Source organism: Trichogramma pretiosum, unplaced genomic scaffold (genome assembly GCF_000599845.2).
Source record: "Trichogramma pretiosum strain Unisexual culture from Peru unplaced genomic scaffold, Tpre_2.0 scaffold68, whole genome shotgun sequence".
Lineage (NCBI taxonomy): Eukaryota > Metazoa > Arthropoda > Insecta > Hymenoptera > Trichogrammatidae > Trichogramma > Trichogramma pretiosum.
The window spans coordinates 182,329-208,956 of NW_019641616.1; the positions used below are offsets into that span (position 1 = coordinate 182,329).

At 39.6% G+C, this 26,628-nt stretch overlaps 2 protein-coding genes across 2 annotated transcripts; one reads left to right on the forward strand and one right to left on the reverse strand.

Moving 5' to 3' along the window:
- Window positions 1-204: 204 nt before the first annotated feature.
- Window positions 205-16,038, reverse strand: LOC106651262. Its single transcript, XM_023458732.1, has 6 exons — window positions 15,735-16,038; window positions 6,768-6,976; window positions 6,558-6,693; window positions 6,302-6,435; window positions 1,485-1,776; window positions 205-980 (listed from the first exon to the last, which is right to left on the reverse strand). The coding sequence occupies exons 1-6, from the start codon at window positions 15,784-15,786 to the stop codon at window positions 892-894; spliced, it is 912 nt and encodes a 303-aa protein (XP_023314500.1). The 5' UTR covers window positions 15,787-16,038; the 3' UTR covers window positions 205-891.
- Window positions 16,039-22,647: 6,609 nt separating this feature from the next.
- Window positions 22,648-26,009, forward strand: LOC106655370. Its single transcript, XM_023458736.1, has 2 exons — window positions 22,648-23,202; window positions 25,008-26,009. Exons 1-2 carry the CDS (start codon window positions 23,188-23,190, stop codon window positions 26,007-26,009), a joined length of 1,017 nt encoding a protein of 338 aa, XP_023314504.1. The 5' UTR covers window positions 22,648-23,187.
- The last annotated feature ends 619 nt before the right edge of the window (window positions 26,010-26,628 follow it).

Genomic DNA, 26,628 nt, shown 5'->3' on the forward strand with positions numbered 1-26,628 from the left:
CGTCAATTTTAGCAAATAAAAATATTTCGTAGGTAATTTATAATAGAATTTATTGAATGAAAAATTATATGAAAAAGAATAATTACATGTATGATATAGAAATATCATTACGGTGCTGTATATCTTACACTTTTTTTCGTTTTCAGAAAATATTCTTCTTTGAAAAATCAGATTAATTATTTTTCATTGATCACGAAAATATTAAATTTCTCACACTCTTTTCGTATTATTATTTTTGTTATTTCAATATGGCTTACGTAAAACTGTCCGCTTGAATATTTCATTTTTATCATAAGACTTCATTGAACATCGAAAAGAAGAACTAAAATACATTTAAATGATTAGTTTAAACTCTAAAAGACGTAACAAAACCTTAAAACTGCTATACTCTGCATCCAACATTTGTAACTTTATCGAACACTCAATTTTCAAAATTTCATTTTGTCAATCACTCTTACATTCGTTCACGATTCACTTCGTAAATAACGTTTTGTAAAAATTCAACAATTATACTTTTATTAACAACTTCTTATCTTTGGATTCGCTCTTAAAATTAATCTTATAATACACAGTTTTCAATCAACTAATTTAATTAAACATAAAAAATTTAACATCGATATAGATGCACTTCTTACTTAATTTACAATATACATTTTTTCAATTAATTCATGCTTAGTAATATTTGGAAATGAAACTCCGTGAGTATTATATACAGTACAAATTTACCGGTAACCGATACTTCTACTCTAGTTATCGAAATGAAAAGATTATTCTAACTTAGCGCAATAAGGTGTAGGCCATGAACTATCTTGGAATGAGTACTTAATGCTGCACCATCCACGGGTAGCATTAAGATTGCAGCAATCCATTGGGTGTTTGGTGGCACGTTGACTACCTCGAGCTTAGGAGAAGCAAAAGGAGGCCAAGTATCGTCAAATCGATGATCCTGTGACTCTGGTTGCATACACTGTCCGACCTGACTGTGGGCCAAGACAAATACGATTGTGAATTTAGTAAAGTTTTGCAAAAGACGCCTTGTAGGGTGCACGTTTACAAAGTTAAATTTGGAACGCGACGATAAATCGTGAGATGGTCGAAGCTGACTATGAAAGCGACTTAATCAGCTGGCGGTAGCGAGGCCGAGTGCAGTTAGCAAAGGACTCGAGACTCTAGTAGGGTTGTAAGACGTCGTCGTCGTCGATGGCTGTATCTGAGCTATTGCCATTCTCGCGCCGGCTCGTTGGCAACAGTCATTAAAGAGGCTGAGCAAAAGTCGATAAGCCGCTTAGAGTAGCTTCCGGCGCGCTATGATGGCCCGTCCGTCTCTTGCATCTCGCCCGAAACTTGCATCTCGCTCATGCGAGCGACTGCCTCGTGTATAGTTTGGAGCTTTGGAAGCTTGGAGGCGTCTCGCGAAACGATATCGTCGACGATCGGAATCGAGGACGAGCTGGAAAAATATTTTTTCAGCCAAACGGACTCACCTCGTTCGGGCACGGGTTCCCAAGGACTGGCGCCCAACTGAAGCTCGCTCCACTGCTCGTAGACGCCGGCGATCTTGACGACGCAGCGCAGACTCAACAGGCCACTCCGATAGTGGAAGGTCTGCAGGGGGATGCTCAGCTCGATGGCTTGGCTCGTTTCGGCGGGGTACCTGTGCAGCTGCTGGACTCGATCGGTCGTTCCCACGGACCTGGCCATCGATGCGCCGCTGTGTTTCTGGCCTCGCTGCAGCTTCTTTTCGCGACTCACGGGGCTGACGTAGGCCTCGCTGACCTGCGGCAAAGATTCACAGTTTCGATCGACTTCCCAACTTCCGGGGGATTAAACTAAATGAACTCTTGTCTCGACGGCAATCGTCCTACACTTGTGGCTATGAAAACTGAATCGCTCCGAGACTCGTGTCCTTTGGCACAAAAGCTCAAAGTTTTTCATCCTAGCTCGATAAGAGTCGCTGAAAGAAGCCAACGTGCAAAGGAAAGATGAATGCAGTGCCAGAGAGAAAAGGAATTAGAGAAAAAGAGTAGCTCCGTAGCTGCTGCACCCTCTACAGCCCGAGCTCGCGTGCCGCCGCCGCCGCCGCCACTGCTGCTCTCCATTAACGTCTTTTGTGTCGCTCGACGCCGAGTCGCGTTCGCGCGCCTGACGGGTAACGACGCTCCTACAAAAAGAAAGACAGAGACTACCTCATCCTCTTCTTCTTGTTTACTTCCCATTTCAATGCAAAAAGCTAACGAGTCGGCTTTCTGTCCAATATCATAATTATTGTCAGTCGATTTTACTCTCAAGAAGCGACTTCGCTGTAGTCTTTGCTCGAAACCATTCTTTCAAATTTAAGGAGTTTCTGAGATAAACACAGGATTTATTTTGAGTTTCATAAATTACATGCATTAATGATCGTTTTAATCACTCTGGTGTCAAGTGAAAGATCAAATAATGTTTGACCTACAAACATTAAATCATTTTATCCAAATTTTATCAAAAAGTTGTTGGTACGAAAACTCCTCGACCAGTTGCCTTTATTTAAAAGAGCTAGCTTGATTATAATGGTGCAACTGCATACTCGACTGATCCCGAGTATTTCTATTTGAATGAGCCTTTTTTTGAGCCCTGATCTAATGTGCACGAAGATCATTATTTTACTGTTCTATTCATGCTTGCGTGAACTCTGCGCAAGTATATGAGAAAACAGGTCACATGCACTTACTTTTGTCTCCACACAACGTTGCATTCAGATTTCTCAACCCTTGTATTCACGGCTTCGTGTACGTGTGCTCGTATAAGGGAGAAAGTAAAATATCCCGACTGCAAAAACAAATCATGTCTCGTCATCAATGCACTGGTGTTTAAATCTTCTACCATCCCTGCAGATGTAATTTATTTACGCTTTTACATCAAAACATGGTATTGTTTTTTCGTAATCATTGGAACTTATTAATTTTTTATTGTATGAAAGCCATAAAAAATTCAAAAATAATATTTTCAATTAATTAATCTCTTTTAGCTCATCAATCAATCAAAAATAGACTTTAGTTAAAATGTGTAAAATTTAATGATATACTTTAAAATCGTAGAAAAGTGAAGGTTTTCATCTTTTAATGCAACTGAAAGGTAGTTATTTCAATTACACTAAAGTTTTCATTGCAATACATCATGTGACGTTTTGCAAATATTTAAAAGATTTAAAATTTTTAATTGAACTTTAATGACTTTTGGATGTGATATACTTGGTAATAGTAATTTTCGATACAAGTGCCATAAGTAACACTTTTTGGCACGGCGTAGTTTAGGGCCCGAGCGCAGCGAGGGTCCTAATAGCTGGGCCGAAAAGTGTCCCCTATGGCCCGAGTATCGAACAGCGTTTTATAGTACTGTGCAAAGTTCACATTTATGCCCCCTTTTCCGATGCATAAGTCGCACTTTCTGGTAGCGCGAAGTGAGGTTAGCGCACGAGCGTATGCGAGTGTGATGCGAACGCAGCGGTGCCAGAATGTGCGACTTATGCCACCGAAAAGCGTGCCATAGATGTGAACTTATGCCACGCAGTGCTATAAATATTTTTCCTTGACTTTTTACACTTTACAGTCATCCATAAAAAAAAATTGAAGTCAAATCATTGGAGCAGATTGAATGAAAAAAAGAGTAAATATTCTGAAAACCACTAGGTGCTCTTTGAACGCTTGAGCCGACTAAATGTGTGGGTTGGTGTGCTGCGAACAGAAAAAGTCCCAAACCAGCGATGAAGAAGGAGGTAAAAGCACAAATTCTCCAAGGATATATGAAGGCGGAGCAAAAGAAGCTCAGCTGAGAGAAAAGAACTTGAAATCTACGTCATTTCGACTAGGGACGCTTTTTTTGCCGTTCAAATGTAGTTCTAGGTAGTCTTTTTTTCTGGAAACGTTGTCACATTTGCACTAAATCGAAAAGCAGTATTGTTTCATAGGCAAAGTTTCGTTGTTATAGCGAAACCAGCAACAGAAGCATAACTATCAGCCAGTTGCCATACGACAAAATTAGCCCAAGTCACGTGTATAATTGCTTTGCAAGTTATGCAGCTCTACTTGCCGCAACGCATTCTGTACTATGGATGCGGATGTGTATGCGTGCATTGCGGCGGGTCGATGGAAATTTCGATTCGACTTTGCGCCACGGCTTTTAATTGAATTGGCTCTGCCTTTATAATTGTTTACTCGATTTGCATTCAATAATTCGAAAAATTTAGAGAGAGAGAGAGAGAGAGAGAGAGAGAGAGAGAGAGAGAGAGAGAAGCGTTTGCTTTTAACATGCATTGGATTTAAAGAAATTGCGAGGTTAAAAGTAAAAATTGCTAGAAGCCATTTATTTCGAGTTGCAACAAATATGATTCACATGTAAGTTTTTCCTTTGATAAAGAAAAAAATCTTAAAAAGAGAGAAGAGAAACTTCAAAAATGTTGGTAGTATTACAGACATACAATTTAAAAAGTAATTACAAATACTTCATGAGGATTGACTCTTATCAGTTTTGAGCGGTTGCTTTAAAAAATAAAAGTTTATCTTACGTGCTCAATGTTCATTAAAGAGCTTAAGATGTTCAGTCCATAACTTTTTCTGATGCTCGAGCACTCGGTCTCGATGAGGCAAATGCGTGCGTGTGGATGTACGAGCGCGTATAGATATTGTACACACAAATGCACGCGTACAAACAGTCAAGATTTATGCGAGCAAATATGTTTTCCGATACGTCACGAATCGTTTTCAACTTGGCCCGCGCTCGTTTATGTGTTTGCAACTGCAGCAGCTCCAGTGCGCGCGCGCTATAAATTACCAATTCAAACCGGAATCATGAAAGCTCATGGACCTGAAAGACCCGCGCCCCGCCGCCATCGCGCTGCTCCTGCTGCTATTGCAATTTTTTACGACCCCCTGTGTCAACGGCTCGTAGGATATGTGGAGTGCATTGAATTTTTAACTACCAACCAACGTGTCCGTATAATTCATAAAACGTACGTTCGCCATGGCTTTTGGAATTTCAACGAAACGAAAAAGCTCAATTAACAGAAATAGTAAAAGGCTGCAGCTTTGAAATAACGTTGGTAAATGTTATTGAGGTTTTCAAAACTCAAAATCTAATTTCTTAATTTTTCTTATTTTCAAGACCATTTCGGATAAAGTTTAGCTATGTTTACAATTTTCAACGATACTGCAGTTAAATGAAGTTTCTAAAGTTACTCGGCTATATCATTTTGATATTGTACCCTCCTGATACGTAGCAGCAAAAAAAAAACTGTAAGTAATGTTTGATACTTGCTTTTGATATAAAACTTGAAGTGCGTTGAAGTGTTCATGCATCGAATTTCGAAGATTAGCACCATGCTTTGGTGTCACCAAAGACGGAAGTAACGGAGTGAAAAGAATATTAAAAGAAAAAAGTTCGCACTATCAGGCAATGGTTGACACGGTACGAGGAAACTTTTTTTCCAATGCGTAGAGCCTGATATCAGTAATATTTTGAACTTTATGTCGTCTATCATTGAGAACATTCAAAAATCTATCAAAAATTTTATAGAATACTCGAACAAGCTTTAGTGCTTTCGTGGAGCTAGAAATGTGCCATTTTTACAAGCATTAAAAAATGTAGATAGTCTTATGTTATTTACATATCAGTTTTAACTTTTATCGAAAGATATTTTTTATAACTGATATATAATACTATTGTAAAAAGAAACCAATTAGTTCAGTTTGATCGAGAGAAATATTTCTAATGCATTAATTAATTTTACGATAAGTTGATATGAATTGAAGTTAAGAAAAAATTGGACCGAGCTACGTTAAAGTTAATTCAAAGTAGGAAAGCGGGAGTTAAGAGGCCAGTAAGTAGCCGCAGGACTGAAATTCGGTTAGACATTAAGTAGTAACTAGTGCCACGATGTTGTGGGGCACTGAGTCTGTAAGTGCTGCAACGTGTCATGGTGATACTAATTGTTGCGTGCTTGCGACTCGATGTCACTTTGTTAGAATTTAATCAGAAAGAGCTAGAGTTACGAAGCTATCGAAGTAACAAATAAATACATAAAATTGCGGCTCTATCAAGATCACAAGCAGTTAAAGCAAAAAATATACAAAGTAGTGATCTTCCTTTCGACCGATTGTAATTTTCGAAGTTTGAACGTCTTAGAGAATCAGGACTAAATACTGACATAGTTAAGCCACAAGCCGATTGCCGTCCATATCACGCATTCATATACTTAGACGTCGTTCCGATCGACGAAATGAGGGACTGGGCCGAAAGATATGCGCGTGCAACGCAGAGATTCACTCACCAAATCGTCGTTGAGCGTAAAGTACATTTGTGCCGGTGGCCTCGACAATGGCATGCTGCAGTTGGCCCTCAGAGTCTCTCCAGGCTCGTAGCGGTTACGTTCCGAGGCGAGGACAGGCTTACCCTTCGGTATAGCTGAGAAAAGGCAATAATTTGTCAGTTCAGAGGCGAAGATTCGAGCTCGCCCACGGCGACGTGCCATCCAAAGGCCGGTCGTACTTGGCGGATAAATGATTGCCAAAATATGCCATACTCACAAACGACACTGAGGGTTTTTGTGCTGCTAGCCGTGGAGAAGGTCGGCGCATCGGTGGTCACTTCGCAGCTGACGTTGCCGGCCAATTGAAAATCGACGTTCCGAATCGTCACTTGGCTCTCGTTCGACAGCTCCGGCTGAAAAATTACATTACTTAGACTCTATGCATTTCAGTTGATACGCTCGTTAAAGACAAGATTTATCAACTCACGTCAACATCGATCCAAGAAAAGTTAAAGATCTTCGTCGAGGGATTGTCGCTGGGTGAATACCTGTAGAATTCATAGGAGCCCCGGTAGTACTTGAGCGAATAGAGAGGCGCCTCCTCTAATTCGTAGAAACACCTAAGCGTCGCTTCCTGGCCTTGCTCCACTGCCTGTGGGCTTACTTCCAGTCTAACGTTTTTCAAACATTTTGCACCTAGAACAAACAAGTGAAAATAAAAGTCACACTAGGCTCACGCGATTTCATTATCAATTAGTTTACACTTCTCAAAGGAAACTAGTCAAAAAATTGCATAGATATCTTAAATAATAGAAATAATCAATATTTTAATTTTCCAGTTGCAATAATATAGTTAAAAGTGCTCTCTCGATTTTATAGAAGTAGAAACTTTGGAACGTGCACTATGCACGTGTGCATTTAAATGTCCGATAATTGCATTTTTGGCCACAGGTGTCAATTTTTTAAATCTCTTCTCAAATTATAATCTCGTTCTTTTGCAGTCTCATTCGGCGCATCAATCAGAAGCTGTTTTAAAATGCTTCACATTTCAGTCGATCATTTTTTCATAGGCAAAAAAATTGTTCAATTTCCGTTCTATTTCTCATTCATTAAATTAATTTTTTCTAATTTTATTTTCTTTTACAGTTTATATCGTATGCAAAAAGTAATCAAAAGTGATTGAAGCTACCTTTCGTAAATATGCTGAAAAACTACAGAAAAGGTATAGGTAAAAAGCTTCTCTGTTTGTGTACTTCCAAAATTTTAGTAGAATAATTTTTGTGTTTCTATTTCTCCAATACTTTCTAAGGTAGATGGTAAACAAAATTTCCAGAGTACACTTATTTAAAATTCTATTTGTTTTTTGCAAAGGAATATTTTGAATCATCAATATTGTTGCAGCTGATCATAAGTTTCATCCAGCAAGTCAATCATCATTACGCATTTCATGATTTGTTGCATCGCAAATTGATTCGGATTGATGATTTTCGATTCGAGAGAGAAAACTAGGTGCAAAACACTGTCGGCAGATAAAAGAGCGGTAAAAGTTGTTACCATTAATTTCAAAATGTTTAGTTAGCCAATAGAGTAGAAATAGCTTGTAGTAACAGCTTGTACCCGAAGCGGGGTGAAAGGAGAGTTTTGGTTGTAACGATCTCCCATCATAGCATTCGCGATTTGCAAAAGCGTTAGCTATGTATATATTACTCGGCGATGATTGGGCTTAAAAATTGGCAAAATGAGTGGCAAGAACAGACTGACATGAATAATCGCACGAAAAGTTTTAACCCAAATAAAAAATATAACTAACCGCTATTTATACGGAGTATGATGAGGTTACTTACTGATTTTTAGCAATAGTTTGATAGATCCGATTTAAGTGCTAATTTTCAAAAAAGAACTTTATGCTAGCACAGCTTCAACGATTTCCGACTGTTATTTGCGTCTCATCCCGTATAATTTCAGTTTCTTCAAAAAAGCTATGAACTCTCTTTTTTCGTTTTATGGCTTAATTTTTTTGTAAATTTGTAAACACCGTACAATTTCAAATCGAGCCAAGTCATGAGGTTCTGCACCAGGAAAAAGTAAAAGAAGAAAGAAAGAAAGTACCATTAAAAAGCATTGTTTCTCGTATCATAACCTAAGAAAGGCTTACAGCCTCTTGGCAGCATCGCTTTTGATGCCTTTTATACGACTTCCATTTCATTTGGTTGCTTATGCTACTTCGTCAAATGATGATTTTGTTTTCCATTTTTTACACATACACAAGTATTTCAATTTTTAGGGAGTAATTTACTCCATTAACTTTATCATTTTATGAGTTAATTTAAAACTCACAATGTTTCTGGTATACTCTTACACTACCAATGACAAACCAATTTTTACCTCAACAGCGATTATCCGATAGATTTTTTTTGTATCGAAAAATAATGTAAATTTATGACGATAGAATTATACTGTAAAATATCACTGAAAAAAATCTTAGGGGCGAGTCCAACAAAAGTGGACAGCTAGAGCAGAAAAATATATTTTGCTGCCAAAGCAAAAATAATTCACCAAAATTTAGCAGCCAAATATAGCGCAATAATTTTGTTGTGGCAGCAAAATATCTTTTTCTGCTCCAGCTGTCGACTATTGTTGGACTCACACCTAATATTTTTTTTCGTGTACGTTACATCAAAACTTTGCTGTTTCACGTATTGCATTGATAGATTATAACAGCAGTACATGTGGTTGATGTACGTACAGAATAAAATGAATCGAGCGTAAGTCTAAGAGTATAAGCTGAGGGAGTGGTGGTACAAATCAAGACTTTAATCATCTGTCCTTTTGTGCTTTACCATTGTTTTTATTTTTTCAGGCGTAAACTACCCTACAAGCTAAGCCTTGGCGCATAACGAAGCTGTGCCTTTAGTGGAATCAATTGCGTGATTCAAAAAGGAATCCATCTTCTTGGCTCTTTTTGCGAAGCTCACGCAGCTTCTCGCACTGTTGACCTCGATTTTTCGATAATGCGATTCTCAGGCGAAATCGTAGCGGCAATTAGCGCGTCACGATTGACAAGTTCACCTCGGTTATTTTCAGCTTTATCCAGAGACTCGATCGCTCAGTTTTCCCTTCTTGGCGAGTCCGCCACTCGATGTTTTTTCGCGCCAGAGAAATGGCGCGAGAGCAGATCGAGAGTCGAGAAAAACATTTACCGCCTTCGGGACAACTGGAGCTTTCGGCTGGAGGCAAAAAGCACGAGAATCGCTAGAAGATCTCTCGAGGCTTTCAAGCCCCCAGCTGGATTTACGGCGGAGGCGTGTATTATGTACAAAAGGCACAGGAGAGCTGCTGCGAGGCCGGAGGCAGTCATGTCGGCCTCGACTCCTTGAATATTCCGATTAAAAGGGGGGAACAATAGGCGCCGGGGCGTCTTGCAGTGTCTGCTTTTCGTGGCTTGTACGTGGCTCCAACGTAGCCTCGACGTGCTTAGGTGCTGTCCATGCGAGGCATTGCCAGACTGACCCCATCGGCAGACCATCCAACCTTTCGTTCTCATCCATTAGACACTTTTCAAGAGCTAATTTATCGGGAAATTCTTTTTATCTGCTAACGGATATCCGACAAAATCTTTGTTTACATCTCGCAAAATCATGTATTCGAGCATGTATTTGTTTCCCTACTAAGAAGCCAATAAAAATTCGCGACGCACCGCAGGGAACATTCGTACACCCTGCTTTTGCACAGGCGCCCTTCAGCCACATGCCTGCGTCGAAAAATTTCTCATCCGCTCTACGGCGTCGCAACGTCGGCGACAGCGGCAATGATCAAGTTTTGTTTTTCTTTCCTCCTCGAGGCTATATCGAGGTAGACCGCCCGCCTCGAGGAAGACATTTGAATATCGATGAACCAGTGATCCTTCCGCACAGCCGAATTGCTTCACCGCACTTACACAGAAGCCCAAGATTGTTAGAAGATTTGCTGCTCTGCAATATTCGCAGCACCCATAATTTTTAACAAATCCCACCTAATTTTAGCATAAAAATTGAATTTTTATGTTTCAAGGAATTCTTGTAATATATTCTTCGTTAATGTACATTTTTTACAATTATCTTTTCAAGTAACTTTCAATACTTTTTTAAAATTTTTATTATTAAAAATAATCGATTGACAGAGTTAAAAAACTTGCACGCAAAATAATTCAATCACGTAAAGTAGATTTTCATCTCAACTATAAGAACAGCAGATTTTGTCACAATATGCTTCTGAGAGAAAAAAAGAAATAAAGACGTAAGCCTCGTGCAGTTTCAACCTTCAGTTTAAGCAATCACCAAGTGCCAAGACGCCTACAAGCGACTGAAAAGAAACAAAATAGGTACAAAAAAATTTTCGTTGGCTTCTGGACATTCTTCTGATCCGAATCAGCAGAAAATGTGAACTTTTGGCAGTGTACTGTATGATTGTAAAAAGTACAGTCAACTTGAGCAATTTTTTTGAATTTAAATTGTTCGTAAATTGTCGCGTAAAACATGATATGATCCAGTAGATAAAATAAGAATTAAAACTTAATTTTGTACATTTTGTTCTTTCCATTTAAAATATTATGTTTTTTATACAACTAGTACACTTCATTGGAAAATACGTTTATAATCAATAAATTATCTCTATGTTCTATTGAAAGGTTCTCAAATAAACTCATTCAAATTTCGTTTACTCGAGCGTAATCATTCGTTAGAACTTTTTAATGAATGAAGTTATTATAAAAGTTAAAAACCAATAGTTTCAGTAATTTTACTGCACGATTTGGAATAACTAAAGTCTATATTCATTCGTGTAATGTCATTGTTTACTGGTATTCAAGCCATTGAAAAAGATAAAGAAGCGAACGATATTTTCTTTACTTTAATAAATCAAAAAACTGTGACTCTAGCTTTCTGATGACGAAATGACTACATAATGTCGATCATAAAGTTGGTCGAAGTTTCGTGCGCAGTAGCGGCGAAGACAAACGACGCATTAAATTGATTAAGTTTTTGCGCGCCGCCGAGGAGACAACGCGTTGATGTTGCGAGCGATTTATATATTACCAGCAGCAGCAGCTACTGGCATAACAGCACTAGCTTGGGTTGGGCTCCTGTCCACTTTTCATGCCAATTACACGGGGCGTGTGCGTGGCCCAACTGCAGCAAAATGATTAAATTTTAATCAGCTAATGGTGCTGTGTAAGCTGCGACTTTTACACCGATAATGCCCGGATTTGGCGCGAATCGGCAAAAACGTTTAACGGGAACCTCCCTCCTCCAAATTGAAAAAAAAATGTTTTTTAAAGATTTTTTGTAATATAATAAAACGAAGTATCTTAATGAAACTTTTTATACATACTTTATTGACTCTACACTACATAAAAAAAAATTTTTATAATTTTTTGCCACCCCGTATCGACTGCTAAAATTATTTAAAAAAAAAACGAAAAAACCGCGGCGGAAAAGATTAAGAAAAAACCATTCATTTTATCAACCTGAAATTTTTAGACAATAATCTGTGCATGTTACGGCCCAGAATGAACAAGAATGAAAATCATTGGTTAAAAAATAAAGAAATGGCGGCGTTTTTTCAAAAACCAAACTTTTTTTTCGAAAATTGTTTATATCTTCAAAAATACTATGTCGATGGGCAGATTATTGTGTTAAAACTTCAGGGTGATCAAATCAATGGTTTTTTCTTATTCGTTCCCGGCGCGGTTTTTTCGTGTTTTTTTGAAATAATTGTAGTAGTTATAAAGTATGTATAAAAAGTTTGATCAAGATATGTCGTTTTATTGTATTATAAATAAATCTTTGAAAAAACATTTTTTCTTTTTTATTTGGAGGAGGGAGGTCCCCTTAATGCATCGCTCTGCACATGGCTAATTGGCCTCGCGGTTATTTCGACGCTGTTTTGACTAAAGACGACATTTTAGTGGGCCGTCGATGGGGAATTAAAAGCGGCTCGATTTCATATTCACACAAGAGCTGCTGCCACTCGAGTCGACCGAGCAGTCGAATCGATCGGCTGCGCATCAGCTCGGCCGCGTCATGAATATTTCGCCGGCTACCATATCGCACGATGTAACCTGGAATCGCGACGGTGTAATGTCTTTGCCATTGATATGCTGGTCGAAGCGATCATTTCCCGAAACAGCCACTGATTTTCAGCTACTCGAGTTGAGATTTTTACGCTCGTGTAAAACTCGTTTCTCCGGCGAGACGCGACAACATCAACGCCTCGTCCGAAGAGTTTACACCGTCTATCAATTTTCAAACTCGCACAAGTCGAACGAGAATCGGACTCGACAAAAATGCCGGAAATGGGCGTCGCATCGAATACCTCGAAATATTCGAGCCTCTAAAAGCGCCCATATCAATTAATGAGCTCGTCGCTCGGGCCGAGTGGAGGAATCGCGATCCACTGCAAAAATTAACATTTTAATGGAAAAGTCGCGAGTGCGGCTCGATGGCTTTACGTGGGTTACGCGAGTTCCAGGATTAATGCGCCGATGCAAAAATAAAGCGGATTATGTTGCTCCAAGTACTTATCGAAATCTCATCAGCGTCGCTCAGCCGGCTCAATTCCGGGCGAGAAAAAAAAACAAAAGAAACGAGATTCGAGCGGTGTAGGTACACGTGTAAGGAGTCGATTTTCCGCCTCGATGCCGATCCGTCAAAAGTCGCGACGACGCCAAAGACTAAATGGGCGAAACTAAACGAGGCTGGAGGGAAATTGAATCATTTCGTCGGTCGAGTGTGGACAGCCGAGTCGGACACGGACATCGAGAGCAAATAACAGTCGGACATGCTCGCCTACGCGTCTACGCGCAGATGCATCGGAGCCGCGAGTCAATCATCGAGTCATCTCGTTGGATGGTTGGCAAAGTGCAGAGGAGGTGCAGCAGCTGTTGCCGCAACGAATTTCGGGCTGATTTTGCGGCCCCTCCGCACGACGCATAGTTCAGCAGCGATACTTTATATGCCGCACGACTGCAGCTCGACTCCGCCGTCGTCGCACGTGTGTGTAATACTCCCGCTATAGTCGACTCATATAAGTATAAGAGAACCACAAGCGGCGACGATTTACGAGGCGGGAAACGACGGCTATGCTGTGCTGTGCTATGGTGGGGGCAGCAGCAGCCACTGCCATGACTGCGGTTCGTCCACGCGAGGCGCCTTGCGGTCTTGTACGTGTGCCTACGCGTGTGCATGTGTGTATGTGGCTGTGCGTCCCATAAGCCGGACCATCGTCGTGCGGTGTCGCTGTCGCAGAGCCGCGCAAGGGGACACTTTCGATGTTTCTCGCACTTGTTTTCTCGCTCCTTTTTGCTTTTGTTCCGGAGCTGGAGTCATGCTTCACGTGCTCCAGCTCACGGGGACTTTTCGCATTTTCATCGCCGATAGCGAGTCGAGGTGGCGATTCAGCTTCTGTATTTCTCATTTTCGGAAGCAATACCGAGAATCTCGCTGTAGCTTGGTCGCATCGCCCCAACCGCTCGATCAGCTTCCCCCCGGGCTCGGATAGTCCCGAAATAGGCCTCGGCTTCGCCGTAAACGTCGTGTTTGCGAAGCGTCCGATTCGATCAAAAACTTCGTAAAGTTGCCAGTCGGGCTAAGCCGACGTTATGAGCCGCGCTACGATCATAATTAAGAGTTTGGCGGGTCATTTTTCGGAACTTTGCCGCGCGATGACTTATACGATTCGAGTGCGCCAGTATCTACGGATGAGCGACCAAGACTGATGAGCTTTGGCTTTTCAACGTAAAATCTCCAAGACTTTTCTAGTTTTGAATGCAGCGAATTAATTACCACCACCTCAGGTTTGTTTGGCTTAAGTGTTACATATTTTATTTTCGGCAGCACAATGCGTATCAGGAAATATATCTACCTAATATTTTTAACCGCGAGAAAAAGAGATACTTTTGAGATTAAAAGTATAATTTTGCAGCTTTATTCAACTAAAAGCATTTTTGTATTTCAATTTCAATCAATAACCGAATTTGTAAAAAAAAAATTTGAGTTTTACGAGTTTTCTCACAAATTTTAAACGTAGTTAATATTATCAAAATTTCGTTTCCCTCTTAATTAGTGAATTTAAAAATTGTACATTAACCACAATAACCTAAAAATAAATATTCTCGGAAATTAAATTTTTTTTTTTCGAGGTACCATAATTTTCGACATTTTCAAAAGAAAAATTCATTGGATATTTAATCGAACTGACCTTTTTAAAGTAGGGTTAATTTTCAAAAATAATGAAATTACATTATTTTAACAAGCAAATTTTAAATAACGATTCTACCGTTTCTACGAGCCTATAATAAAACATTTTTATAGACTTTATATAAACGTGTAATTTATAGCGTGTCGGAACAAAGCGCTCAAGAGTCACTTCGAGTATAAGTGAGAAAACAAAAGAGACTGCTATTAACGACTCGGATCGATCGTTAAATTAAAAGCATTGATTCAAACATTCATTTTAGTCATTTTAAAATTCCCTACCCAGCCCATTTTTCTCTCCAGCCAAGTGGTAACTGATAAAAGTGTTTGATTTTAATCACCGCTCCATGGATTTGACCGTTTCCTTTTGAAAAGTGCCAGTATTTGTGAACGGGAGATGAAATTATGGTATCGCCGATAGACTATATGATATAGAAGCCGAGGACAAAGTATCGAATTAAAATTCCGAGCATGTGTTAAGAATTATGCGAAAAATTTGTCGCTACACGTTTGTCAATAATAGTAGCTCATACGCCGGAATGTAAAAGTATCCGTAATGCATGTAAAAGCGATTCGTCGAGTGGGTGCGGCTTTGATCGGTTCATTCGTTCCCACTCGAAACATCTACGTATTTATGCACGCTGAATTTCAATTGCCCAAGCAATATATGCTTATAATTATCTTACCTACTCAAGTTACAATTGTTCATGCCCGTCGCCTAATATTTATTTTTTAGTCTGTAAAAAAAATTAACCGGTACACATTGAAGAAGGATTACAAATGAGCACGTGCTTGAAATACTGACTTTCAAATAGAAATTAGCAAGTGGTAGCTGTTTATGAGAAAAGTTAAAAGCATTAATTAATGGTAATTTTTAACACGGTACTAAAACTAATTTAATCACATAAATTTAACGATGATTTTATAACCTAAATATGGGATGAATTTAAATTTTGACGAGAAAATCGTCTGGTTTTTTCTTAATTTAAAAATTAAATCTTATAAAGCTTATGAAAATTTTAGATTGCATCGCAAGGATAGAAAAAACTTATTACTTAGTGCATATTTTGATGTAATAGTTTAATCAAAAGCTAAGTGAAACGATTTAAGTTTAGGTGAAGTATTATATCTTTTGCATGGAATTGTTTAGGAATTTTAATATCCAAAATAGCTCAGCTAAAAAAAGTTGTTATGGGTTTTCCCAGAGAAAAAGAGTGAATTACTTGTGATGATGAGAGCTACGAAAGTCAGCTCCAACCAGACTAATCGGAGCATGACTCGTCGCGGCTTTCTTTGCTCCTTCCTTGCTAAAACTACCTCATTCAATTAGCTGAACACACTTGCTCACACGCATATTTTTTAATCACTCATCGCTTCACTCGACTCTATGCTTCAAACAACTCGCGAACAATTCAAGTTTCACGTGCTCACATCACTTCGATCCAGGGGGATTAACGACCTCCCGCAATAATATAACGAAATTACCATAGAAACTTTGGAAAATCGACTATCGAGCTCGATTCGTCGTCACAAGGTACGGGCACGATACTGCGAGATTAATACGAGCGCAAAACACGCGAGCCCGGAGTTGTTGCGTTTGCTATATACTCGCGCGGCGAAAGAAAAGCTCGCGCATGTGCGTCGTTGCGGCGGCAGCGGCGATCCCACTACCAACTGCCGGCTGCCTTGCCACCCAGCGCGCAATACAGTATGTCTACAAACTTTTGTAACTATGGTTTCAAGATCGCAATCTTCCAATGAGCTTCGGAATTATTTTATTCTCCCTGAGAATAAATATCCCATTGATAATTATTGCAATGAAGTATTATTTTTGGCGTAAAAACTTGACACAAATAAATCAGTCGATAATTTATAGATTAATGAGAGACTAAATCCGCCCAAGTGTACCATTTTCTCCTCCGAACACGAATCTCATTTGTAAAAGCGAATTTATTACAGTCAGCGCATTCGCATTTAATATCCTACACGCAATCAGTCGTTTTACAAAGCAATAGTGCGTTTGTTCTGCAATTCTTGCGTGCTTTTCTCTACCCAACTCGTACTCCTACACGTAACATCTTACGAACACTAGGCGAGAGTAGATAGATTTATTACATCTAAGTCGCGTGCGCGCGAAGCGTTGAATGATATTTTAATACATTTCGCGCGTGGATCGATGAAATTTAGGGGATCGCACCATCAGCCATAAGTGAATTAAAAAGTAATTTATGGATTACATCTTTTGGCTCGTAAATATTTTAGGCCATTATTTTGTTCTAAAAACGAGACCCGAGGGCGCCTTAGCTAGTTCAACCAAATATCTGATTATGCATATCATTTATACCTGATGAGATTCATATCGAAATGAGTTAGGATCGTTAATGAGAATACAGTTAAATCATGTGTGTTGAGAAGTTTTATCTCTACAAGACTTCTCAAGGAAGTCTGCTGGTAAGCTTCACCACACACAATATCAAGGATAAACGCATACGTGTTGAATTTTTATGTATAAAAGGGCATTAAAGACGCAAGGAGGCATCTTGATTTACATCACAAAATAGCGTCTTGCAAACTGCTTAGTATGCTCTCTTCTCCTTTTTTATTCTTACGCAACCCAACGCATTACAATATATATCGCTGTGTGATTGTCCTTTTTTTTCTCTTTCCTTCCTCCGAATCTTCTTGGACTTTTTGCGTCTCACGCGTGATTTCTCGATTCCGGAAGCGTGTCGGAGAAAAGAAGGAGTTGGCAGGCGCTCGACGCACACATTGAAATATCGCAAGAATATCAGTCCTCGCGCAGGGACTTGATAGCTCGTTTGTCGAGTCGCAAGAGCTGACTGGACGTCCGAAAGCGTCCTCCATTTCCCGATGCCGCCGCTGGACCCTTTGAAAAGATCCTCGGCTATATATTCCTTTTTTCCTTTGGCCTTTTTCTCCGTATAGTACGTCGCCGACACCGACTCGGCGTCGCTTCCTGTGCCATCCAACGCGAGCAGTTATGTGCCTCTTTATATGCGCCTCTCCTCAAAGTCACACGCATCTACGCAACGCAAAATTCACAATATTCTCGCCTCTTGATGATCCTCCCTCTCTCATGACCAGAAGCTGTTAACCCACATAAGCAACTTATATAGTCTGCGCAGATCGTGGCTTTGTGCTCGGCCCGAAAACATCTCGGACGAAAATCAAATTGTTTCTCGGCTTGTTGTTTTCACCTCTACTGGCTGCAGTGCTGGCGATACACGATTCTTTCGGAGCAATAATAAATTAGCCGAGTTGAAAAGAAACTCATTGCAGCGGCCAAATACGTGTGCCCGCCTCGAGCTTCGCAGCAGCTAAATAATCGCGTACACAGCTCGAGCCGTCTTACAGTCTCACAGTCTCTCTCTCTCTGGCGCATTTCCCTCCTTTTTTCCAACTGCTCCTTTCCAACTCGCTCCTACGTCCGCTCGACTATTTTCTGAGCTGGGGCAAGAATAAGTGCTCGCAGACCTGCCTCGCGCCGGCGTAACTTATGTCGAAAAACTCGCAGCAGCAGCCCCGCTACATGCGAAAATGTGTGCTCTTGTCGTACACAAGGACTCGTGCAGCCAAAGGCCTCAGCTTTGCCGCCGTTGAATCCACCAAGCAGGCTAAAGTCAAGAGGTCATTTTTTTACCATCGAGTAACTGTTACTGTGTGCAGCCAAACCGATCATGAACAAAGGTAACTGCGGGCTTAAATGATATAATATTTGCATATGATAAATACTACTTATATCATGAAATAAATTTTTCTCAGTTTTTCTTAGAACGATTTTTAATTATGAATAAAAAATCTATCCGGAGGCTAAAAAAGTCCATAGTATTATTTCATTTCATTTTCAATTATTTTACTTCATTTCATTATAGATAGAACTAATAACGAAACTATGCTTCACGCTACCTAAATAAAAGATACAAAATGATGGTTGCAAATAAACTTCCAAATGTGTCATTTTATTCGTTAGCATGAATTTTAGATTATTTGAAGAACACTTCAATGAAAATTTAAGAGTAGCTGCTTTGATAAATCCCCAGGCGTATTTTGGCGCACCTTATTGCAATATAGCTCACGTGACGCAATAAGCAGAGCTTTCCGAATACATCGACGCACTCCAGTCGACTATGAGTGCGTGACACGCTGGTACTACGCGCCTATTTATACATTTTTCATCCCTCGACTGGCTTGGTTTCATCATTTTTGTCGCGAGTTGCGGAGCTTTGAGGCTGCGAGTCGAGTCGCTCATGCGTGTACTCGGCGCTTCGAGCCCCGCTCAGCAGCAGCAGCAGCGGTACTGCGGCGGCGGTTTCGAGCTCGCTGAATGTTAAAAAAAGCCATTCGCAATAGTGCGCGACTGCAGCCACCGACTGATACACTCCATTGACTCCTCCAACCTGAAAGAAGTCCTCGGCTAAGGACATGTTTCATCGACTGTGATGATTGCGCCTACGAGCCACCATCTATGTGCCGATTGAGCTACGACAAAATTCCCGCCAGAAATTTTAGAGACGAGCTCCAAACGGAACCAAACGGCCTTTCCACCTTAATCTTCCAGTCAATGATGAGGAAAGCGTCAAGTCCGAATTGGATTAGCAAAGAGACTATCGTTCGTCAATGAATTAAAAAAATTAAAAATTATTTTTTTTGTATGCATGAATTTATGAGTAAAGAAGAACAAAGAAGTAAAAGGCAAACATTAAATGTAATTCTCTACTTGTACAACATCACACACTTGGGCATATGCCATAAATACAATCAATTTTGATATGACAAAAAATATTTCGCTAATTATATTTTACCAATGATTTTCAAAAATTTTTGAACAAGATTAATCGAAACTGTACGTGACAATAAGCGACGCTTTAGAATATTACTCTGGTTTATAAAATTGGTATCGGAACGGAGTTGAGCTATATCGTTTAGGGAAAAAACCACATAGCCACTACTAGCTGGTGCGAGAGGGACAAGCTTTACCGAGCAAGAAATCGCTTTTACGTAGGATTTTGGTTCGTTAAATCGTATTTTGGTTGCTGCGGGTGAGCCTACGAGTTGTTAGGGGTTGGAGAGAGCGAGAGAGCTCGATTTATTTTTCACCCTCAAGCTTATGAAAATTGATGACTATATAGTAGTTGTTAATTTACGAATCTTTTCAATTACTTTTTTTATTTTAATGAAACCGTAATATAACGAAAGTATATTTTATTCTCGTTCTTTGTATTTAATTTATTTATTTATAACTTTCTTCAAATTTAGTTCCTAAAATATATAATTTAAAAAAAATAATAATAAAAAATAATTTATTAGTTATTCATTGGCAAATAATTCATATTCCTTTTCAAATAATTTTTTTGTACCATAATTAGTCAAGAGTTCAACAAATTTCAAATTAACAAAAGGTACATTGGAATTTTTTCTCATCGTCATGTCAACTTCTAACAATATATTAATATTATTTTTTAAGAATTATAAGAACTAAAATCTACTAACGCCAAATTTTTGCTTCAAATATCTTCATAGAAGTTAAAGTTGTATTTTTGCATGAGCTAAATACGCTGCTCTTTTTTGCATTTACAAAGGTGGAGACGTTTCTTAACTTTGATATTCAATAAGTTTTGGCCCTTCGAGTTTTTTTTTCTTTTTCTTTTCCGAATGTATCTTTCAAATAGATTCCCGATTTTTTCTGCCTACACACGTTCGCACTTTTTAGATGAAAAACTCAGAAAACAGCTCTTCTACTCTCTCATCACTGGAGCTGGGTGGATTTTTTTTGCACAACAAAATATCGCGCGATCGAATCGTAGCCAACAAAAGTCTTGGTTAAGAAAGTTGCTCTGCACGCGACAACGACGGCGACGACAACAAAGTTGAACTTTCCAAGCCGATTCTTGACACCGAAAGCCTGTTTCCACCTTGAGCGCGCAATAATAGGGGGGGAGGAAAGACCAAGCATCCTTGGATATAGATTGTGGCTTCGGTATCCTATAATACATCTAGCCACGGAGAATTGAAATTCACTCGAGTGAAATCACATCCAACAAAGTCACACGGCAAGAAGTCACTTTCTCGCACACATTCGTCAAGCCGTAGGTGCAGACCCGACAATACTTCATCAAGAATCACGCCTTAACTTGCATAAAGAAAGTTGAAAAAAGAACTCCAAGGGAGATCGTTGGGCTAACATGAATACCTCTCTTTCCATCATTTAACATCAAAGTTCATATATGCATACTACGCTAACTCAAAAAATTAAATTGTTCAATTGACCAACCATAATAAGAGAATTGTTTTTTATATGAATTGTATTGTTTGTAATAAAATATTGATAGGATAAAAAATAAAAAGAGCATCTACTATTACGGAATAAAATTACCAATTAGTCAAGTAAAGTGCCCATGTGATCCAAGTAGAACGAATCATTTTCTTTCAAAGCAAAAGTTATTTGAGAAATCGAACAATGTGTACTTCGGATGCAGAAACTCTTTTTCTTTTGCTAGCTTCGTTTATTATTATTTTACTCATATTTACAAGGACATGGTGAACTTTTCAAATGCAAAAGTTTTATCTTCATTTTGTTTTCCCGAAGCCAGTGACGTGCCAACTGATGAGCTTGTGTCTATGATTGCATTCGTCGTTTCCGTGCGAGAGTAAAACTTCTCAGTTCACCAATTTTTTTTTCTAAAAACTGAAATTGCGTTCGAGTTTGAATTTTTCTTCTTAAGTCCAAATGACTTCAAGCTCTTATGCATTTATATGAACACTAAAGCAAAGAAAACTGTAGTTTTTTACCTTTTATGCTGAGAAAATATCATTCATTTTTATTTATAAATCAGAATACGCTATTCAGTAATTGTAAGGTTATTTATAACGTTATTTTGAACCAATGAAGAAAAAATATGTAATTTGTTTTCAAAAGAATTGTATTTCGCGCCTCCTCCAAAAGATCAAAATGTAGTACTCCCTCTCGTGACTTTAGACCACACTTACAAAGACATGAAAAGTAAAGAATCCCAACGTCCGCTCGCGGTGCCGCTGGTGGCGCGCTGCGGTGACTGTGGGATTTCGTCATTCTTCAGCTTTGTGTCTAATAGACAACACGCTTAAGACATAACCTTTATAATCAAAGTAGAAGATGGGGAAGTCGAAGAGGAAGGCAAAGAAGGAGAAGCTGTCCAAGGAGTTGGCCAGGTTAGTGAGGAAAGAGATGGAACGAGTTACTCGCCGACCCCGCAGAAGGTCTTCGTCGTCGTCGAGTAGCGATTCAAGCAACAGCAGTAGCAGCAGCAGTTCCAGCTACCGACCGAAAAAGAAGCGGGCGAGACGATCCGTTTCCAGATCGAGTGACTCGGAACCTAACAGCGGTAAGTAGTTCTTCGGGCATGCAGAGACGTCTGAGACGATATATTCGTATTTAATCTCGAGTTCTTGAGTTCAACTCTACATATTCATTCGCTGGGAGCGAACGAATGGTTTAGCGGGGCTAACCTGTACGAACTCGTGGCTTGTATACATTGCACTGGGAGTGTACATGTACGTTGACGGCGAATGTGTCGATACACACGCGTCAGAAGCCGGCTCGCGCAACGATTCTCGTTGCCGAGAAAAATGATATCATGCGCGGTTATGATATTCATACTATACATATGCATTGAGAATAACGTGTGTTTTTTCTCTTTTGTCTCTATCTGTTGTAACAGATAAGCAGCGTCGTTCAGAAGAGACCGTGAACACGGCGTCAAAAGTAGATGGCGACCTAACCTTGTCGGGCGACAAGGCCGGCGGCTCTACAAACAAGGATGCCCAAGACATACACGCCGTCTCGGCCGTGAAGGAGAACACAGCCGATAAAACCAAGTCGTCGAATGACGAGACAGTTTCTTCGGAGAAGGAACTGAGCAATGATGTGCTGGATAGAATCGGAAAAAGATTGGTCGAGGATCGTCCACTAGCTGAACCTGTGCACTCTGCATTTCACGAGCGTTGGCAGGATGTCTTCAAACTGGGATTACCGAAAGAAGAAAGAGCAGAGTTAGTGAAAAAATTTCCGCTCCCGAAAAATTGCACCTTCCTAGACGCGCCCAAGCTCAACAAAGAGATAGTATTATCCGTGAACGAGTCATGCAAGACTAGGGATGCGCGCATTGTCGAAAAGCACGGCAGATTACTCGCATGTCTCGGTGCAAATTCGGCAGTATTAATGGATCTATTATCACGCGACAATGATGCAGATTTGACGTCAATCGAAGCCATAAGCAACGCAGCTCGACTCATCATCGACACGCTGCACGAAGAGACTTGTATGAGAAGAGCTTTGATTTTGGGCAACGTTAATACGTCTATGAAGGATGTTTTATTAGCAACGGAGCCCGATGAATTTCTTTTTGGTGGAAATCTACCAGAGCTTCTGAAACAGGCACAAGCCACAAATAAGGATGTACAGGTGCTGGCCAAGAAACCCGCACCTTCTGTAAACAAGTCAAAAAACTTCAAAGGCCCGCAGCGTCAGCAAAGCAGATCGCAGACGACATCATCGAGCGGGCCGCAGACGAGATCTGCAACGACGACGTCGAAACAACAGGAGTCGAGACACAAGAGCGATCATCAGAAAGCTCGTTACGATCAGAACAAGTCCTCGAAAAAATACTATCAGAAGAAATGATAGAATTGCCAGTAAGTAAAATCGCCGGCAGGTTGTCGCACTTTGTTAAAAATTGGAAACTGTTGACCTCCAATCACGTGATACTTTCATGGTTGAGAGGATTTAAAATTCAATTTACATCGCATCCTATTCAGATGGTTTTTAAACAGACATCATTCTCAACGGAAGAAATGCCTATTGTTTCCTCGTTGATTGACGATTTGATTCTCAAAGGAGCAATAAGAGAATGTTTGCCGGTCAAAGGTCAATTTTTATCGAATATTTTCACTGTGCCCAAACCAGATGGCACGTTTAGGTTAATATTGAATGTAAAAGCGTTAAACGAATTTATAAATGTTACGCACTTTAAAATGGAAAATTATAAAATTGCTATGAATTTAATGGAGCAGGGTTGTTTCATGTCAAAAATTGACTTGAAAGATGCGTATTACACGCTGCCAATTCACGATTCGCAAACAAAATTTTTACGTTTCAAATTTAACAATCGGCTCTACGAGTTCGTTTGTTTGGCATTCGGTTTAAACGTGGCTCCTTTAACCTTTACTAAGCTATTGAAACCAGCAGTTACATTCTTACGAGAATTGGGCGTCACATTGGTTATTTACCTGGACGATATTTTAATTTTTGGGAAAAATTATTCAGAATGTGCTAAAAATTACTTATGGACAAGCAAAACCTTGCGATTTCTAGGATTCGTTCTACACGATAAGAAATGTAAGCCTATCCCGGAACAGAAATGTATATTTTTGGGCTTTTTATTCGACTCGATTCGTATGGTAATGGAATTGCCTGAAAATAGGAAGATTCATATGAAAAAATTGATCGAAAGCTTCAGTAAGAAAGAGCGTTGTACGATACGTGAATTTGCCCAATTTACAGGTTCAATCGTTGCCTGTTGTCCAGCTATTGACTACAGCTGGTTATATACAAAAGAATTAGAGCAGATAAAATTAGCGGAATTGTGTAAATCCAACGGTAATTATGATTCTTCCATGTCGCTGAAAGGCATTGACTTACGGGCAGATTTATGGATTTCAAAAATTTTGAACGGTTATAGAAAAATTCGTTTTCAACAATACGATCGAGTCATATTTTCTGACGCGTCCTTGTCCGGTTGGGGTGCGTTCTGCAATAATAAACGCTGTAACGGATTTTGGACGCAAGCTGAACGTTGTTACAGCATAAACTATTTAGAAATCAAAGCAGCTTGGTTCGGGCTGAAATGCTTCGCGGACGAGATGCGTGATGTAAATATTTTATTACGTATCGATAACTCCACTGCTATAGCATACATTAATCGTATGGGAGGTACCCGTTACGATTATCTTAACGAACTCACACAAGAATTGTGGGAATGGTGTGAGGTCCGTGGCATTTATGTTTTCGCTTCGTACATTAAGTCAAAAGAGAATATAGAGGCTGACGAGGAATCGCGTAAGACGGAGACAGAAAACGAATACGAACTATCTGATGAAGCTTTCAGCCAGATAGTCGAATCGTTCGGTTTACCGGATGTAGACCTGTTCGCGAGCAGATCAAATAAAAAATGCGAACGTTTCATCTCCTGGAAAAGAGACCCCGAGGCAGAGGCAATCGACGCATTTACTTTGTCGTGGCATGACATTCGCTTCTACGCATTTCCTCCGTTCAGTGTAATTTTAAAAGTTCTTCGAAAAATCAGGCAAGACAAAGCTCTTGGCATTGTCATAGTTCCGTATTGGAGGGGTCAACCTTGGTTTCCAATTTTTCAATCACTTGCGATTTCGAATTTTATATATTTTTCACCAAGTAAAGAACTTTTAACATCTTCCAACAGAACGCCACATGCACTCTGGGAGTCGCTTACCCTGGTGGCAGCTCTATTATCCGGCAAGCGTTAAGTAAGCAAGGAGTTCCCGACGAAGCAATTGAAACTAGCATGGCATCTATTGGAGTTTCAACTATAAAGTCGTACGACGCTGCATTAAAGAAGTGGTGGATATTTGTTCATCAAATCAAGGGAGATGTCTATGAACCAACAACGAAACAGATTATGGAATTCCTTCAACAGCAATTCGATCGAGGGTTGTCCCATAGCTCATTAAACATCATGAGATCGGCCATATCCCTCATTATCAATTCCGACATCGGCAATGATAAAAGCTTGAAGCGCTTCTTTTCCGGCATCGCGAAGCTCCGACCATCGCTTCCAAAATACAATACTACCTGGGATCCGAAAGTCATTATAGACTTTTACAGTGGCAAGCCGGCTAATGACTCGCTTACATTTAAGGATTTATCATATAAGTTGATTACTTTATTAGCTATTACTACTGGTCATCGGCTACAGACACTTTCACTCATTAAAGTGCAAAATATTAAATTTTATGAAAATAAAATAGAAATACTCATTCCTGACTGGATAAAAACAACGAGAAAAAATGTCTGTCAGCCGGTACTAATTTTACCTGTTTATCCTCCGAACGATAAAATTTGTCCGGCAACTACTCTCAAACATTACCTAGAAAGAACTAAAAGTATAAGAGGCTCGATCGATTTATTATTTTTGTCAATCAATAAGCCAGTTAAGGCTGTATGTAAACAGTCTCTTAGTAGCTGGGTGAAACAAACTCTTACAGATTGTAATGTTGACACTTCCACCTTTTCAGCTCATAGCACACGCCATGCTGCAAACTCAGCTGCTAAGAGACTGGGTGTGAACATAGATTCAATTTTACAAACTGCTGGGTGGTCAAATGTTGCCACATTCGCGAAATTTTATGATCGGCCAGTAATTAATGATAATTCGGAGTTCGCACTTTCAATTCTTAATAATTAAAATAACTAATAAATAAGATATTCTCATTTTATTGAATTTATCGTATTGAATGTAATACGCGAGAGAATAAATGTTTATTTGCATCTACTTTGATTGCCGTAGATTCCGTCTTTGAACATCTACATTTTGATCTTTTGGAGGAGGCGCGAAATACAATTGAACAATCGAACGAACTCCAAGAGTGAAGTTCGATTACGATTGTATGAGCGCCTCCTCCAAAAGATCAAGGTCCCACCCAATACTTACCCTTATTCATTGGAATAAGCCCCCTTTGAATCTACGGCTCATCTTTGGTATAATGACGAAATCCCACAGTCACCGCAGCGCGCCACCAGCGGCACCGCGAGCGGACGTTGGGATTCTTTACTTTTCATGTCTTTGTAAGTGTGGTCTAAAGTCACGAGAGGGAGTACTACATTTTGATCTTTTGGAGGAGGCGCTCATACAATCGTAATCGAACTTCACTCTTGGAGTTCGTTCGATTGTTCAATTATACAATAATATGAGCTGTATTTTTAACTAATTAATTACTAACAAGGAGACCTTCTCACCTTCGGGTCATGGATTTAGCCCAAACTTTTTTTGGTGATTCAGGACAGTTAGAAAACATGCCCTGTTA